At 37.0% G+C, this 16,642-nt stretch overlaps 2 protein-coding genes across 2 annotated transcripts in view; one reads left to right on the forward strand and one right to left on the reverse strand.

Annotated features, from left to right (window-relative positions):
• The window catches only part of LOC140236025 (COMM domain-containing protein 9-like), a 34,123-nt gene extending 33,504 nt beyond the window's left edge, over positions 1-619 (reverse strand). Inside the window, exon 1 of the mRNA XM_072316003.1 lies at positions 471-619. Coding sequence (XP_072172104.1) covers positions 471-518 — 48 coding nt within the window. The 5' untranslated portion in view covers positions 519-619. The remainder of the gene's footprint in view (positions 1-470) is intronic.
• Positions 620-9,408: 8,789 nt separating this feature from the next.
• LOC140236354 (uncharacterized) overlaps positions 9,409-16,642 on the forward strand; it is a 66,111-nt gene continuing 58,877 nt past the window's right edge. The window contains exons 1-2 of the mRNA XM_072316310.1: positions 9,409-9,422; positions 16,244-16,368. Of these exons, the coding sequence (XP_072172411.1) occupies positions 9,409-9,422; positions 16,244-16,368 (139 nt within the window). The remainder of the gene's footprint in view (positions 9,423-16,243; positions 16,369-16,642) is intronic.

Raw genomic sequence — 16,642 nt, forward strand, 5'->3', positions numbered from 1 at the left:
TTTAGTGCGTGCGTTCCGTTTTCTTCGCGCAGCTAAAAAGGGAACCTTGCGATCGGCACCCCCTCTCCTCCATAGGTATACACGTGAATTTCACAGCATAGGTAATACACGTGAATTTCACAGGCCATAGGTAATACACGTGAATTTCACAGCCATGCGTCGTTACTGATCGGATGTGTAATTTTTAGCTTGGTTTGTTTGAGTTTGATTTTCGTTTCTTCGTTTTTATTGTTTTTATAACTAATGACACTTAATCCCGCGCGTACTTTTTCGTTCTATACGCAAACACCCATGATACGCAGGGTGTCGATGGGAAGGTGCCAGGCTGTCGATAGGTGGTGCCCCAACCATACAAGTATGTTAACGTTACAGTAGCAACACATAATTGAACGTGTGGGACTGTACAGAGACACTTCGGCAAAACTACAGCACGATAAAAGCCCTGGGCCGGCCTGGATCTTTGAGGTTACCTTCAGAAGGAGATTCAAGTGATCAAATTCAATGTCTGGTAGAGCCATGATTTGACGACAGTATCTTTGCAAACTGATCACGAAGTTTGATAATGGATGTAGATTTCTACATGTTTTTCTTTGCAAGTCCAAAGCAGTATGTTGGTCTGTTAGGCTGCATACACATACACATACACACACACACACACACACACACGCACACACACACACACACACATACACATAGCGTACTGTGCGTACGATCGAACACTCTGACCTACCGTGTGACCGTATGCATGTGATACATGGGGGGGGGGGGGGGATTGTTGAATCCACGTAGAAACGCCCACAAAATACTTGTACGTCCATTCAATGTAGAAATACATACAAATTTTCCCACCTAGGATATAATTTTTATGAGGGACCGTACACTGTAAAATGTAGTGTATCATTGATGGTAGCCCCGCGTCTTTCGACAAGTGTGCCCCTGAAACGTAACTTTAGAAAACCCTTTCATTTTAGTATGATATATAATTCACTAATATATAATTTCAATATTGGCCTAAGAATATTTTTCATTGCTCTAACAATGAGTGAATACATTTCAGACTAAAACCGAATGGCAAATAAGTGAAAGTGTTGTGTTTTTTTTTAATATGTTTAATTTCAAAGAAAATTGGTTTTAAATGCTCTTAAACGCAACTTTTATACTCCGTTTTTACCAAAAAAAAAAAAAAAAAAAAAAGTCCCTACCGTGGGAGGGCGGTATATCCCCCTCCCACCCCCCTTCCCCCTCCACCTCCGTTTCTTTGCTCCCTCGCCGAGGATTTCACACCGCCACATAATGCCTCCCGGAAAGTTATAATCATAGTCCCTTGAATGAGGTGATTTTTTTCCCCCTCCTCCCACATCCTCCGCCTCCTGTAGCTTCGCTCCCTCTCCGAGGATCTCACACCGTCACAAAACTTTTGTGACGCCTGTACCCCGTAAGTTATACAATCAAAGTCCTTCGCAGTGATTTTGTTTTTACTATTTTTAATTCCCTAAATGTTTGTTTTTAAGATGCTATAAAACACGACTTTTATACTCTCGTTTTACAAAAAAAAAAAAAGTCCTTACCGTGGGAGGGGAGATACCCCCAGCCTCCAACACCCTCCCCCAGCGCTCGGTCGCTTCTCTCCCTCGTCGAGGGTCTCAATTCATTTATTTCATACTTCTCATTTTTGACTATCGCGTCAGAAATAATAGCACATGTTCTTTTACCTTGTCAACAATGTACAACCACAAATGTAAATTATTTTTTTTAAAAAGTCACCTTCAAAAACATAAGGATTGAGAGAATGCAGCAATATTAGTAGAACACATCAGTGAAAGTTTGAGGAAAATTGGACAATCGATGCAAAAGTTATGAATTTTTAATATTTTTGTGTGGGAACCGCTGGATGTGGAGACTACTAAGGCTCGTGATGTCATATGAGTACAACAGTATAAAGAAAATGTAAAGAAAATTCAACATATTTTCACTTTTTTCGCATAATAAAAGAGCACTTGACTTGCCTCTTTCTAAAGGCAATGGGAAAAATATTACCCATAATAAACATATGTCAGTAACGAGTCAAGGGAATTTGTACTTTTTTCAAAAGATGAAATTTCGTGAAATTCTCTTTATATTTTCCTTATTTTATTGTTGAACGCATGTGACATCATACACTGCAGTAGTCTTCTCATCCAGCGGTGACTGCACAAAAACTTCAAAAATTCATAACTTTTGAACGGATTGTCCGATTTTCCTCAAACGTTCAATGATGTGTTCTACTAATATTGCTACATTCTCTCAATTCTTATGTTAATGAAGGTGAGCTTGTCCTTTGATGTGGTTGATGTATTTCTACATTAGTGGGCGTTTACGTTGACCGTTATTTCTGCCGTAGTTAACTATACACAACCCTGTCGCTGTGCACAAGTGTCGCGGCCGTGAACACAGGGGCAGATCCAGGAATTTTGTAAAGGGGGAGGGGTAAGGCGCCTTTATGAAATTAAAGGGATTGCACGTCTCCCTCATTTTTTTTTTAATGTTGTTAAGAAAAAAAAAATGAAGGGGGAGGGATGTGGGGCGGCCGGTGAGCCCCCGCCTGGATCCGCCACTGGAACACGAGTCCGAACAACATTTACCATAGGCCTACTGTTATTGACATTTTGTTTTGATATAGAAATTATGTAGACTGGACTCTATAGTTTGTGTGATTTATTTCGGCTTTAGTACTTGTCAACCGCGAGTCCCATTTTTTCTTATTTTTTGTAGGTTTTTATTTCTATTCTCATTTTTTTTTTTTTTTTTTTTTGGTGGGGGGGGGGGGTGAACACGAATGCATCCATTTTTGTAAATGTCGTTTTTTTTTTTTTTTTTTTTTTCAAAGACCATGCTGGAGGGGCCAAAATATTTCATAATACACAAATTTTTCTATATCATGGCTACCTCATATCAATGATGGTTGCCATATTAACAATTCGTTATTAAGAAAAATGACATTTTCATTTAAATGCATGAAAACAGCCAAAATTGAGCCACACCCATACGCACGTGATGAGGCTCTACGCGGTCACACAGAAGGGTGCACGTCACGAGACCGACACCCACGAGTCATACAGCCCACGAGTCATACAGCCGATATGAGTTAATAGCCCACGAGTTATACAGCTCACGAGTCATATTATACACCCCTTGAGTTCGACACTAAGCAAACAAGGCCCAACGAGACCGACAAATTAAGCCCCCCGTGTTTTACTTGTCGAACTCGGGGCTATTTTTCCTTTAATAGTGTCGGAATCATGGGCTGTAGGCCCTATGACTTGTAAAGTGTATGACTCATGGACCTGTTTTCATTGGGCTGTATGACTCGTGGGTGTCGGTCTCCTTGGATTACCCCACGCAGAGCACCGCAACACGTTAACATAGAGGGATGCATACGTACACGGTTACCCACGAACACAATTGTACAGACATTATTGTACTAGAAGCGCAGCCCTATAGCTGTATCAACCAATTTGTCGTTCGTACATTGTGAGCGACGTTTTGGAATCTGTACATTAGTGTGCGGTTTCTACATTCCTGCTGGGCAATGTCCAATTTCTACTATGTATAGTTACATTAGTGTCGTTTCTACATTTTGGGGTCAACAGGGATGTTTCACAAAGATATACGTGTATAAAGTCCTTCTTGAACATCAAATAGCAAAACGTCTATACAGAAGACAGAGATAATTATACTATCTAGTATCCCTTAGAAAGTATCAAAAAACAAATATTAATTCGCCATACTAATGAATTCATCAGAATGGCGATAGAAAAAAAGTTCTACCAATTTAAATCACAATTTAAGATATAACAGAATAACCTTTAGACGATATTTAGTAATGTTATCAACAAATTACTATTTTGTTTTATTATAATCGTGATTTGTGATGAAGACTAAGATACAGCAATAATATGCATTCAAATATGATAACATAATTATAATAAATAATTAATGATACCTATGATATCTGTGTAGGCCCCTGCTGACAAAATACAAATTTACTGGTAACAAGGGATATCCCGGCGAGGATTCTGCAGAAAGATAGAAAGAGTTGGGCTGGGTTAGGCTTGGTTGCTCTTTTGGACATGAAATGCACCTTTTGACACTTTATCAGCCAGAGTGCGTCTCTCATTCATTTGCTCCAACGTGGTTGGTTGTTAAACATGAACATTTTTTTTTTTTTAAATTTGCACTCTTTTCCTTAATTGATGGAAAGTAAAGTGCCACCTGTCCCGTGTTGAGTGCATGCACAAGGTCGCTAACCGCATTATAAGTGAAGACATTTATCTTAACACTTCACCCTACTTCAAGGTGCAAGAGTTAAGCTTGCTTTCAGTATGTTGTCGTGTGCACCATACGCACCTATGATGATTAATCAATCTTTTCCCCTGTACGTCATGTGCAATACATTGAATCTAAGGTGTACATAAAACACTTGGGATAACTGTACTTAATTCGCTTTGATTGCAGTCTGAAGCGAAAGTACACCCATGCAATGTGAAAAAAGTTGCAACGTTTTATATGGAGCTGCTAAAGAGTCGTGAGGTGGAAAAGTTTGAATAAGGATTATCAACATGACATGCGTTTGTATAGATTTTTTTTTGCTGTTGTTTTTTGTCGTTATTTTTATTTTTTTCCATGCCGATATTTTTTCTCACATCAAACGGGTGCAAAAGGAAGACTGTTGAGAAGTTAAGAAAGGTTTCATTGGTAAAAGCCAAAATGATATTGTCTGCGTAATGTGTGCGTGCGTGTTTGCTTCCAGTAGTGGATTCTTTGTTGTTTCACACTAATGTAACCTTTTCGTTTTTTGTTTTTTGTTACGATGTACAGTTACACTAAATTGAATTATACTAAATTGAGTATTTTGTGTCTATCATCCTGGTCGTAATCTGCGCTCAAAAAAAAAAGATCTCCTCTCTGAAATAAGTGTCAAATCCAAGACATTTGGTGATAGGGCTTTTGGAAAAATGGCACCCTCATTATGGAATAATTTCCCTCTCAGTATAAGAATGATGCATTACAGATTTTGATAAATTCAAATCTGTGTTAAAAAAATTTACCTTTTTGATAATTGTTGATTACACGTTTGAATAGAGAAAAATGTGATATAGATGTTTTCATTAATTTTGTACACGCATAGAGACTATCTTATGGTATTATGCGTTCTAAGGACTGATATTATTATTATTATTTGTTTGAATGGAAGTGAATCGAAGTATTAAAAAAAAGTGTTCTCTTGATTTGTATGTATATGCTTTAATATGAACCAAATTATACTAGGATTTTCCCAGAGGAACAAGTTTTTATTCACCACGGAAGTTTACCATGTCCAGAGCAGCGAAAGTCCGTGAGGAATTACTGCACATACATTTGAATACCATTTAACATAGCTTGCAACGATCTGATTCAGTTCAAAATCGTAACGGAATATCTTAAGGGACATGTGTATGTGTTGACAGAATATTAAACTTGTACTCTTAACCTGTACGTAATAGTAGACAACTGATGATTTAACCAAATTCTTCATTTCTGTTGAAATATTGCTCTTCCGCTAATCACTTTCTCCACTTTACGCGCATTTTACAGAAACTCGATATTTTGACCTCTTATTTCACTATCCCATGCTCTAATTCTTACTCCCAAATAATAACATACTTTTTTAAAATGTATCTGATCTAGGCAGTCTCTATAACCCAACAAACATAACATAGTTTTCATCACGGAGGTTCGCATATAGCTCACGGACGTTCGGAACAAACAAGATACTGAACAATGCAGCTCTCTTGAATTGGAAACGCATTCTATTCACAACAAACAGCGATTTCATGTCGAGAACAAACTCCTCTGCAAAATCCTGAATAGATATTACCAATTCTCAATTGTAAAAGCTTGTTTATCTTCTCATGCTGAGGAATCAAAGAAAACAATTTTCCATCTCTCGTAAATGAACGTACAAACGTACGTGTAATCTCAGTGATGTAGTCCATCCTTGAGAACGAATATATTTATCAAAATTTCGTTATCACGAAGTAAAGATTCAGGTCCTAAATTTGTTATCTAAAGTCTACAATGCAAAATTTGCTTATAACGAACATGGTCACAGCTAAATATGACAAAGAATTGACATAGAAAAACAAAAGAAATGTGCTCCGTTATCGAAATACGAAGTTTAGATTGGGAGGGCAAACGAATACGGTAGGAAGAAATCCCTCTGCGTTTGCTCCTTGTGTTACACACTGTTACCGAGGAGAATTTGTGTTATTATATTAGTCAGAAATTATATTAGGTTCGATGCTCCGAAGTTTCGTCATAACAAGACACAGTAAGTCCATATAACTTGGATGGATGTTTGTGACATCGATATTATACAATATGGTTCGTTATAACAAACATTTTGTAGCGTGTCATTTCGGAAGCTCGTTATTCATGCATTTTGTCAATCCGAAAATTGATAAAGGTTCGTATAATCATGAAGCTTTTTAATTCGGTAAATGATAGGAATCTCCGAATGTTAATCGAAAGGTTTGTTAATTGGAACATAAAAAATCAGGTTCGTTTATCCAAATGTGGAGAAACAATAACAACCAAATCCTCCAGATTTCAAAACCTCATAATAATCGTTTTCACCTAAACGAATATCAGGCCCATTCCACTTTTAGAAGAACGGACCTAAAAATAGTGAACCTTAATATTTGATTTTCTGATTAACAAACTTTCGGAATAAGAACATTTTTAATAAGAAACCTCCTGAATTAACTACGAACATTTTTTTTTTCATTTTCAGAATAACAAACCTTTGGGCATTCGGAGTAACGAATCTTTGGAAGAGCGAACGTATCAAAGTGCAACCTTAAACCTATTCTAAATCATTACTTTTTTTAACATGTGTTTTCAAAGAAAGCACAAACAACTTGACGATCTCTCTGTTTCTTAAATGTAAAATAAAAAAACAACATCTAGGAGAGAATTGCAAATTTACATTGCTTTTCATTGATGAGTATAAAAATACACCATGTCATGATAAACGGAGGATTTGCGTGTTTTCATCAGACAATAATTGTATACTGCATTATTTTTGTTCGCTTGTGACGACATTTCGATGAATGAAAAAACAAAAAAAAAAAAACTTCTCCAGAGGAATTCGGTATAACGGGAGTGCACTGGCAATTCTTTTCTCTGTGTGTTGGAGTTTGATCCCTTCTCTGTTTCTTCTCATTTTCATGCAACTGCTTCCACTTCCTTTTGAAACTTTTCCGTTTCTTCTTAACACATGCCCATTACAGACTTCTTCCGTCATTTCATCCTTTTTGTTTCAATATATCCTGAATGTGACTGCGAAGCACTTTTCGGATTTGGGTTTTGCTTTTGTTTTTGTTTTTCTGTTTGGTCGCAGCATGTTCAGGCTACTCGTTGTGAAGAGAAAAATGAGATTGTATTAAGGCATAAAATGTCATGACAATTACAGCGAACGTCCGTTATAGAGACCAAAACTGGATGTGTTCTGTTTGAGATGGCAGCTACCATACTCAAAAGATAAACACGGGGAGCATCTGTCACTAAAAAGTGACACTGTTCCTCTATTTCCTATTATGTAATCCATGGACTTATTGCTACCAACGTACATCCGTGAGCAAAACGTTTTCCTTTTGTTATTACAGGTAAATTGAGTGCTGAACGTTATTCACTTTTGGGTATGAGAGACTCAGTGATTTGGTAATATTTTCAAGTAACAATGATATATTGATAAGACATGTTTTATACATTTTCATACTCTTCAATCCCAACCCACCCTTCCCAAAAGTATTTATATTGATGGTATAAACATTGCTGAGAAACACTCAACCAAGTTTCTAGGAGTGACCCTAGATAGCAATTTAACTTGGAATACTCATGCGCAGAATATTACTACAGCAATATCTAAAACAACTGGTGTTTTAAGGAGAATAAAGTATTTGATTAATGATCAAACTTTAATAATGTTATATAACACTTTATTTTTACCATATGTAATGTATTGCAATATTGTATGGGGCAACTGTAGCAAAAGTAAATTAAATACAATTTTTATTCTTCAGAAAAAGGCTCTTCGTATATGCACACACTCAAATTTTTTGGCTCACACCGATCCTATATTTCATCGCCTAAAAACTTTAAAAGCCCATGACATACATATATATCTAACTGCTATATTCATGTATAAACACACTCGAAATTTATTACCATTTTTTCATAATGCCTTAGTAACCAATGACCATATTCATTCATACCCAACCCGTCGTTCCCATGATTTTCATTTAAGTAATCCAAAGCTTTTACTTGCTCAAAAATCGATTAGACATCACGGTCCGGATACATGGAACACTCTTCCTGAGGAGTTGAAACAATGTGCCTCCTTGTTTTCATTTAAAGCAAACTTAAAGAAGCACATTTTATTACAGTATACTTCAAATACAAATTAAAAACAAATAATTCATATGATTAATGTTGGTCTCCCAAATAGCAACATCGCATACCGTTCCCTTTTTCAGCAAACCAATTCGACTATTCTACATTCCAGCATATCTGCCCTTCTGCACTTTCTAGCACTTGCACGCACATCCACCACCATCACGTTTTTCCCCTGCTATCTTCGCAGCAGAATTTGTATTGTATTGTAGTATTACCAGTATACGCCCCTACCTTTTCCTCTGGCCGGCCATCTTTTCAAGCTATGCTTACAATGGCGGCCCTCTGCATTATCGCTCCATAATTATAATTGTTGTAATCCCCGCTGCATAGACATGCATACTGTATATTGTATCATTAATTACCTTTTATATCTTTGTTTACGCAAGTCAAACGACTCTGTTTTGAATCTATTTTGTATATTTTCCACATATTCATGATCATGTGCCTTATGTATATTGATTTGCTGATTGATTTGTTGATTTGCAGAAAATAAAGTATCTATTAAACAAATATTTGTAATTATCAGAAATTTCCTTTCTCGGACCGAACGTCCGTGAGCCAAATTTTCAGAACCTGTGACAGGGCAAATTGTCTCCAAAACCTCATTACAAAGAAATGTAAATGCACAGAAATTACAGAATACGCAAAATTTCATTTTCCTATAACTTGGTTTTCTGTGTTAAGCTGTTTTTATATAATTAGAGGGAAAACAAACGTAAAATTGCGAGTAAATTTTAAACTGTTTGTTCATCATGATCATATTCCGCCTTAAGAATTCTGAAACTACTGCTCTAAACTAATTGTTTACTTTGTAAAACTTTATTTGTCGCTATTGGAGCTAAAAGTTTTAAAGAATACAGGACGCTTTCGGGACAAGTTATCCCTATCGGTCGGATTGCATACGTCACAGACGTTCGTTCTACTACTAGAGTCATGTTCCAGGACAGGTAACTAATCGACAGAGAGTACTTTAATAGCCTTCTTAACTCTTTCAAAAATTTGAAAAGGTATTGTCAAATCAAATTATAAGAAATTTGACATCATTTCAACATATATATTGCTCAGAGGGGGATCAGGAGGTGAATTTTCAAAGAAAATATTAATCATTTGCTTGGTTTTCGATGAATTGCATTGTCAAAAAAAAAAAAAAAAAACTGCGGACGAGCCTCAGTCCGCTCCAAACATGACATGCAGCTCCTCGACTAGAGAGCCAAAGGTAAAATCTACCTTCGCCATCGAAGCAAGATGGAGTCCCACTCGATAACATTTTAATCATCACGGACGTTCTTTTTTTCTCGGAGGTTCGTCTAAAAATGTAATTTCGGTTCGCATTTGACAAGGGATGGAGAGAAACTCAAAACAAACATATTATCGTGTGGCTTGATCTTAGTTGATTAGGACTCAGAACAATATCGCCAATAGCGTTTAATGGGCTACGATCTTTATTACTAAATAGCAGAAGCACGTCCGTGACGAAAACCGAGTATAATTTTGCATAAAAGAATGTTACGTCCCATGTACAGCCAGCAGACGTACAATTTTTGCAGGATATGTTCATTAGGTAGAACACCAAATTGTCGTATACACTACAGTTGGGACAACAAAGTAGAATTTGCAGCAGCGATAGAAATAAAATCATCATGCATGGACGTTCGTCTGTTTAGGGCTTTGACATTTCAATTGTTCTCTGTAATTTTATACGTGCTCATAAAGTTCTTATAATTTTGTGGTACATACCCATGACATGTCAGATCCAGAACATGGTCAGATATTAGATGCCACGTACCATAAAAAAAGGCACATCATTGGTTTGAAAAACAAAAATTGTAAAAATAGCGTTTTTACCGTATTTTTACGCTTTAAGTCCTTGTCAAATGCAAAACATCAGTCAAAAGTCGACCAAACCATACATTTCCCGAAAGGAAATTTACCAGGCTTTGAGATGACATGAAAGAATCTGGTTTCTTACATCATCCTGGTGTGTTCTTAGGGAAAGAGTGTCATAAGGTGCGAAAATTGGCAATTGTACATCGTTTAAACTTCTCACCCATATACTTATTATATCGATGATAACATGAGGCATACGCCTGCACACACCATCATGCAAACAAGAATAAATGGAAGGGTATACCCTGCTCAAGAAAGTGCATAATATCTCTTTGGTATGCTGCGAGCAGAGTTCCGTGCACGAAGGTTAACTGTTACGTCATTAGAGAGTGATTTTTCTATACCTTTCTATTCTCCCTCTCTTTCCCTATCTGTCTTATTGTCTCACTTTCTCTCCCTGCTCCCCCCTCTCTCCCTCTGTCTCTCGCAAATCAGGTGATACGAAGATAAGACAACTTTGATGTTCTATCAAACAGCAAATTATCTTTATTTCAGACAAAGCACTCCATCTGTAGACATTAATTAGTATTTGTTTAATCATCATTATCATTTTATTATCATTTTACAACGATGGGCGGTTCTACAGCCTCAAGCCGTCATAACATGTCATTTTGGAGACAACATTATTTTGCCACTCGTCAGACACCATCAGTCGCAGTATCAGCAAAAAGAAAACATAAAACAGATGTAGATTCATCATGTAACCTAATGTAATAACGTGATTGTCAATTGTTTTTCTTTTATTGATTGATGAGTACGAGGGGAGTTCTGGGTCTAATATTAAGGGCTTTGCGACTCGGGCCTTAGCTCATTGAACTTTCGTGTATCCGCGGATGCACAGAACGTTCTCAGCAAGGTATATGTTCTCATAGCATGCATTTGGAGCATTCCGTGTTCTCTGGAATTACTGGAGAGCAACCGTGTCCTACCAGTAACGGTCCCCAAACACTGGGCCGTCCGTTCTTCGAGGGTCCCGATCGCATCAGCTCCTAGCTCGAGACCGCGGAAGGAGGCAGGCAGCCATGCGTTCCGGAATCAAATTCCACGTACTTATCTGTCTTCTGTCAGCAATTCCAGGTGAAGTATGGTAGTTAATATTGTTTTCATAATCGTTGTCCACACGTTGTTGTCGGTGGCCCTTATTGATTCTTACGCCTATTTCAGATTCACGAGGGAGTGAAACATGATACGTGCATAATTATATAGTTATAGTTTTCGTCCCCCCTCCACCCCCCTCGACCGGCCCACGGTCAGGCTTTACATCTGATTGACAAAATGACTGAGACAAAGTCAGACTTTGTCATGTTTGTGGAATATATTTAACTTTACGTTCATGACACAAATTAAAAATTCATTGATCCCGTCTCTTTTGTTTTCCTTGGAACATTTCAAGGCTATGTGTCTTATAGCAGGGAAGTGAAATGTGACATTTGGAACATTCACATTCGAAAATTTAGACGGGCTTTAAGGTTGTGAAAAACATACGCCGCTGCTGCAGTTTTGCTCTGGTAGTGTGGCAGGGTACACACGAATCTATTAGAGCAGATGATAAGGCCCTTTCATTTGCATATTTTTTAAAATGCGTATAGCATTGCTATACCAACATTGTATACGGTCTGTTTGAGAGAGGTGTATTATGAAGGTATAACTTTGACACTCTTCTTCTTCCAAGTGCAATGCTAAGCAGCGTTCATGACAGCTTTCTGTTCATAAATAAAAAGGACACAAAGAGAATGGAAGCTGTTTTTATTTTTCGAAAATCACTTATGTAAATCATGTAAATGCATGATTTTAATTATTAATGACACCATGATATACGAAATCTAAAGTTGCAAAAGTTTTCATTGAATACGCAGCCGCGTATGCAAGTCAGATGAGGTAACGCAGCCATCCACACACCACTCTTCACTTGGTTTTTAGATAGAAATCCGATTATTTTGTGCCGATTTATATATGAAAATCGTGTTTTTTTCTCAATAATTTCACAACTAAAAATCCTCTCAAAAACAATAGAAAAGACTCAAAACTGTTAGGTTATCAGGTCCTATATAACAATGAATGAAGAAAACAATATACTGTGACCAAAGGAGGAAATTTACAAATTATGTTACATCCAGGTATAGATGGCATGCGTACTCTTGAGTAGCATTTTGTCATTTTAAGCTGCTTGAATTTATATGTGGTATCTTCTACAGTTTCAAGGAAACATTAACAACATTTAGTTGGTGTGTGAAAGCGTCGCAGCCGGAGTATTCATTATCCTGGTTATACATTTCAATTTCAATTTTCAATTTTATTTCGTATTTCTCGATGGAAAACACATGATATATAACAAAATATAATAATACAGAATGTCCAGCTTGGATAATATTATGTACATAACTAAATAGCAATACAAACATACATAGCCGTCGATGTGTTATTTTCAATCAAAGTAAGGATGCAAAGAGAAATACGATGGAACCTACTAAAAAGCAAAGCTTGTTGAGTGTAGGTCTCCACAAAAGCCTAGCGTGGGGACCAGGATGAGGAGCACGGGTACAATTCCAAAAGTAGGATAAACAAAAGAGAATGACTTAATACTCGGGGGTACAGAAGATTCTTCTCACATGTATTTATGTGTGGTTATGCACTGTCATTGATCGATTATGCGATTCATACATCGATAACACCAATTCTTTACATTGATTTGCGTTATAAGTACCGGGGAAAGTTTGTGTGTGTGTGTGTGTGTTAACTTTTATATACATTTTTAATGTATGTGCGCGTATTTATGTGCGTGAGGGGGTAAGGGGTGATGGCATATTGGTTGGGTAAAGGCTCAACGGTAAAAATCCCTCACCACTCCCCTTTTCTTAGAGAGAGAGAGAGAGAGAGAGATTTAACTCATGTTTTTCTGAGCATTAATGACATTTTTGATAAAGAAGATTACATTTTATCCGAGAGAAGGAGCGGGAAGTCTTTGAGTAGGCGTTTACAGTGAGTGAAACTGTATCTCTGAGCAGCATGCTGTTTATTTTCTGAGGATGATCACATTGGAATGCTCTCAACCTTGTGCTGTTCTCAAACAGAACATGGTTTACTGACAGAGGTAATCGATATTTTTTTTCTTTTTTTCAGAGAGAAAGAGAGAGAGAGGGAGAGAGAGAAAAAAAACATACAATTTTTTTTTTGCGTTTTGTCAAGACGGTTGACAACACCGACTAACAAACAAATATAACATTTAAGAACCATGTTACGCTTTTGATCGAAATCCGGAGTGTGCTCCTCGGGTGGGCTGTACGCTGATTTAAAAAAAAAAAAAGAAAAAAAAAGAAAAGAGAAAAAGAATGTAAAAAAAAAAAAATAAGGGTGTGAGAGTATCAGTGTCAGTTTCTCCAAGCCACCTATATAGCCCAGCGACCTGCAGGCCATGTGTGTGTGTGTGTGTGTGTGTGTGTGGGTGTTGGTATGTGTGTAAAAAGACACACACACACACACACACACACACACAGAGAGAGAGAGAGGGGGGGGGGGGAGACGGCACAGAAGTCCTGTGGTTTCCTAAAGTTATAAGCTTGGAACATACCTGCGATGAAATGTCAGGTAAAAAAATATCACTTCCGCATAATAAAGCAAAGTTATATTTTGAATAGTATAGCCATCAGTCGTTTAATTTTGTGAAAAGACGTTGCTGGCGACACTCTTTTTTTTTCCAGTTCATTGTATAGGATAATCTTAGTTTCATTCTCGAGCAATATTCAGGTGGCTATGTCTTAATATTCATCAAAGATAAGATTTGGCATCTAAATTCCCATCCTTTTAACTAAGCACTATGCACCAAGGCACAGCTATAAGCACACTGACTTCTTTTGTAACAACTATCACATACTGCTTTTAAATTTATTTTGTAAAGTATTTTCTACGCAATATGATGAAATCATTCCTTTACTGCAATCCCCTCCTTCTACCTATAAAAGAAGACAAAGAGTGTCTTGGATCACCAAAATGGCTCTCTTTAAGTGAATTTATTACTAGAATAATTTATCTTGTACATATAAAATTAATCCAAATGAAAGTAATAAAAGTATTATGTTCGTTGTTGCCATTTCTTTATAACTTGCCAAGAAGAATTATTTCATCAGACAGTTCGATCCTTATGAAAATGACACCAAGTGTACATTGAAGGCGATGAATGAATAACTCCCATTTAGAGATAGATCGGAATCATGAATCAGATCAATATCAATCAGGTCGGAATTTAAAGAAATCTCTCAGAATGGTATCTTGATTCAAACTCATGTGTATGTGGCTACTGCGTTTAATGACTTTATTTTGATTTCGCCCCCAGTCTTGCAAGTAATAACCCAGTAACTGATAAAGAATTTCAATATTTTCTAATGAATCCAAATTCTCAATCTGTGTTTTACTCCAATCCAACAACACGCGATCCAGGACATACTCAAAATGTTAAAAGCACACACACACACACACACATACACACACACACACACACAAAGGAAGGTGCTGGACATGATGACATTGCACTTTTTTGGTCCTTTCTTTTTTACTGAAAAAAATAATGTTATATCCGCAAGTTTGTCTCCTTTAACCTGCTTACTGAATATGTTCTTAGCTACCCGCAGTGCCCAATCAAACGAAAATTGCTAAAGTTGCTCCAATTTCTAAAAAAAGGTAATAAAGAAGACGTTTGAAATTATCGTCAGATTTCTCATTTGAATAATATTTCTAAAATTCTCGAACATTTGATATTCTCTCGTATAATAAGGTTTCAAACGAATGTAATACTTTCTGTGATTCTTATTTTGGTTTAAAAAAAGACACTCTACTACCCGTGCTCTGCTTGCTTTTATCAATAAAGTAACACACGCTACTAACGATTCCTCACACACATATAGGATATTCCTGTACCGGTCAAAGGTCCTTGACATATGGATATTTTGTTATCATTGTTGACTCTCACACAGTACATGGCATACGTGGAAAGGCCTTAAGACTGATTCAGGTGCTATCTAGTCATCAGGAAACAATATGTTAACATTAACGGCTTTAGCTTAAAACATCGTCTAGCGGTTACCTTATAGATCTCTTTCGGGCCCAATATTGTTTATTCTTTTGTGCTGGAACTGTCCAAAGAGTCTCGAGTAGGACCGGTGTATAGTTTCAATAATTCAATTCAACATAATGCGTTAAAATGAAAATTGATCACTTTATTTCTTTTAGCAATTTCAGTAAAAGAAAAACCACCACAACAACAACAACAACAACAGTTTTTCTGCTTCACTTTTGTTTCTTTCTGATCCTTGCCTTCTTGTAAAGCTATGAAAGAACCTTAGGAAGGTGATATAGAGCACATGTACAAGCTTCCTTTGCTTCCTATAGATAGCCAAGGAATTCTGCTGCCAGTTAGCCAGACATATATCATATCACAAAACAAGACACAAAGAAACACACACACACACACACACACACACACAAACCAAATAATTATTCATTCACTTCGAATCGCAAACATCAATCGCCTTATTTAAGTAAAGCAGTATAAACTAGAAGATAAGAGATAATTCTATTCAAGTACAGGCAAAACCTTGTAATTCTCATGTAAATTGATGAATGCAAAGGCAGTCTTTAATTCTCCTGACATGATCCTGATTAATACTGAGAGAAAACTTTGACGAACTTGTGAAGATTGCATAAAAAGTCTGATCTGTGCTTGAATTTGCTGTATCTTGAAGCTGTTTCTTTCCTTGGATTTAAAAGAATGCATGTCCAAGACGTGATGAGATGAGTATTATTGGGCGATAATCTCCATAGCATTACCGTCACCAAGTCCGTCGAGCGCCCCATTCCAGCTTCGGCTTGTCTGTGGTTCCAATAACAGAGAGGGCCGGGTGGAGGTTTATTACCAGGGTGCCTGGGGGACAATCTGTGATGACCAGTGGGACAGCAATGACGCCGAGGTGGTTTGTAGGATGCTGGGCTATCCAGCTGCAGAACGGGCCATTGGTCAGGCTAGCTTCGGTCAAGGTTTACTTCAGTTTATGAGTTCCTGTGTAGGCAACATTTGAAGAGTTTGTTTGCAAAAACCGATAAGTCCATATTCGTCAAATGGAGATATTTGCGATTAAAGGTCAAGAAAAATAAAGGGAATAATAAGAAAATGTTTGCTTCTTTTGACCATAACTTCAAAAATATACCTTTATATGTAGTGACCAATATTATCATTTAAAAGGTATTATTTTGTACTTTATGACGGAGACCGTACTTCAAAATATTCAAA

Source organism: Diadema setosum, chromosome 12 (genome assembly GCF_964275005.1).
Source record: "Diadema setosum chromosome 12, eeDiaSeto1, whole genome shotgun sequence".
NCBI lineage: Eukaryota > Metazoa > Echinodermata > Echinoidea > Diadematoida > Diadematidae > Diadema > Diadema setosum.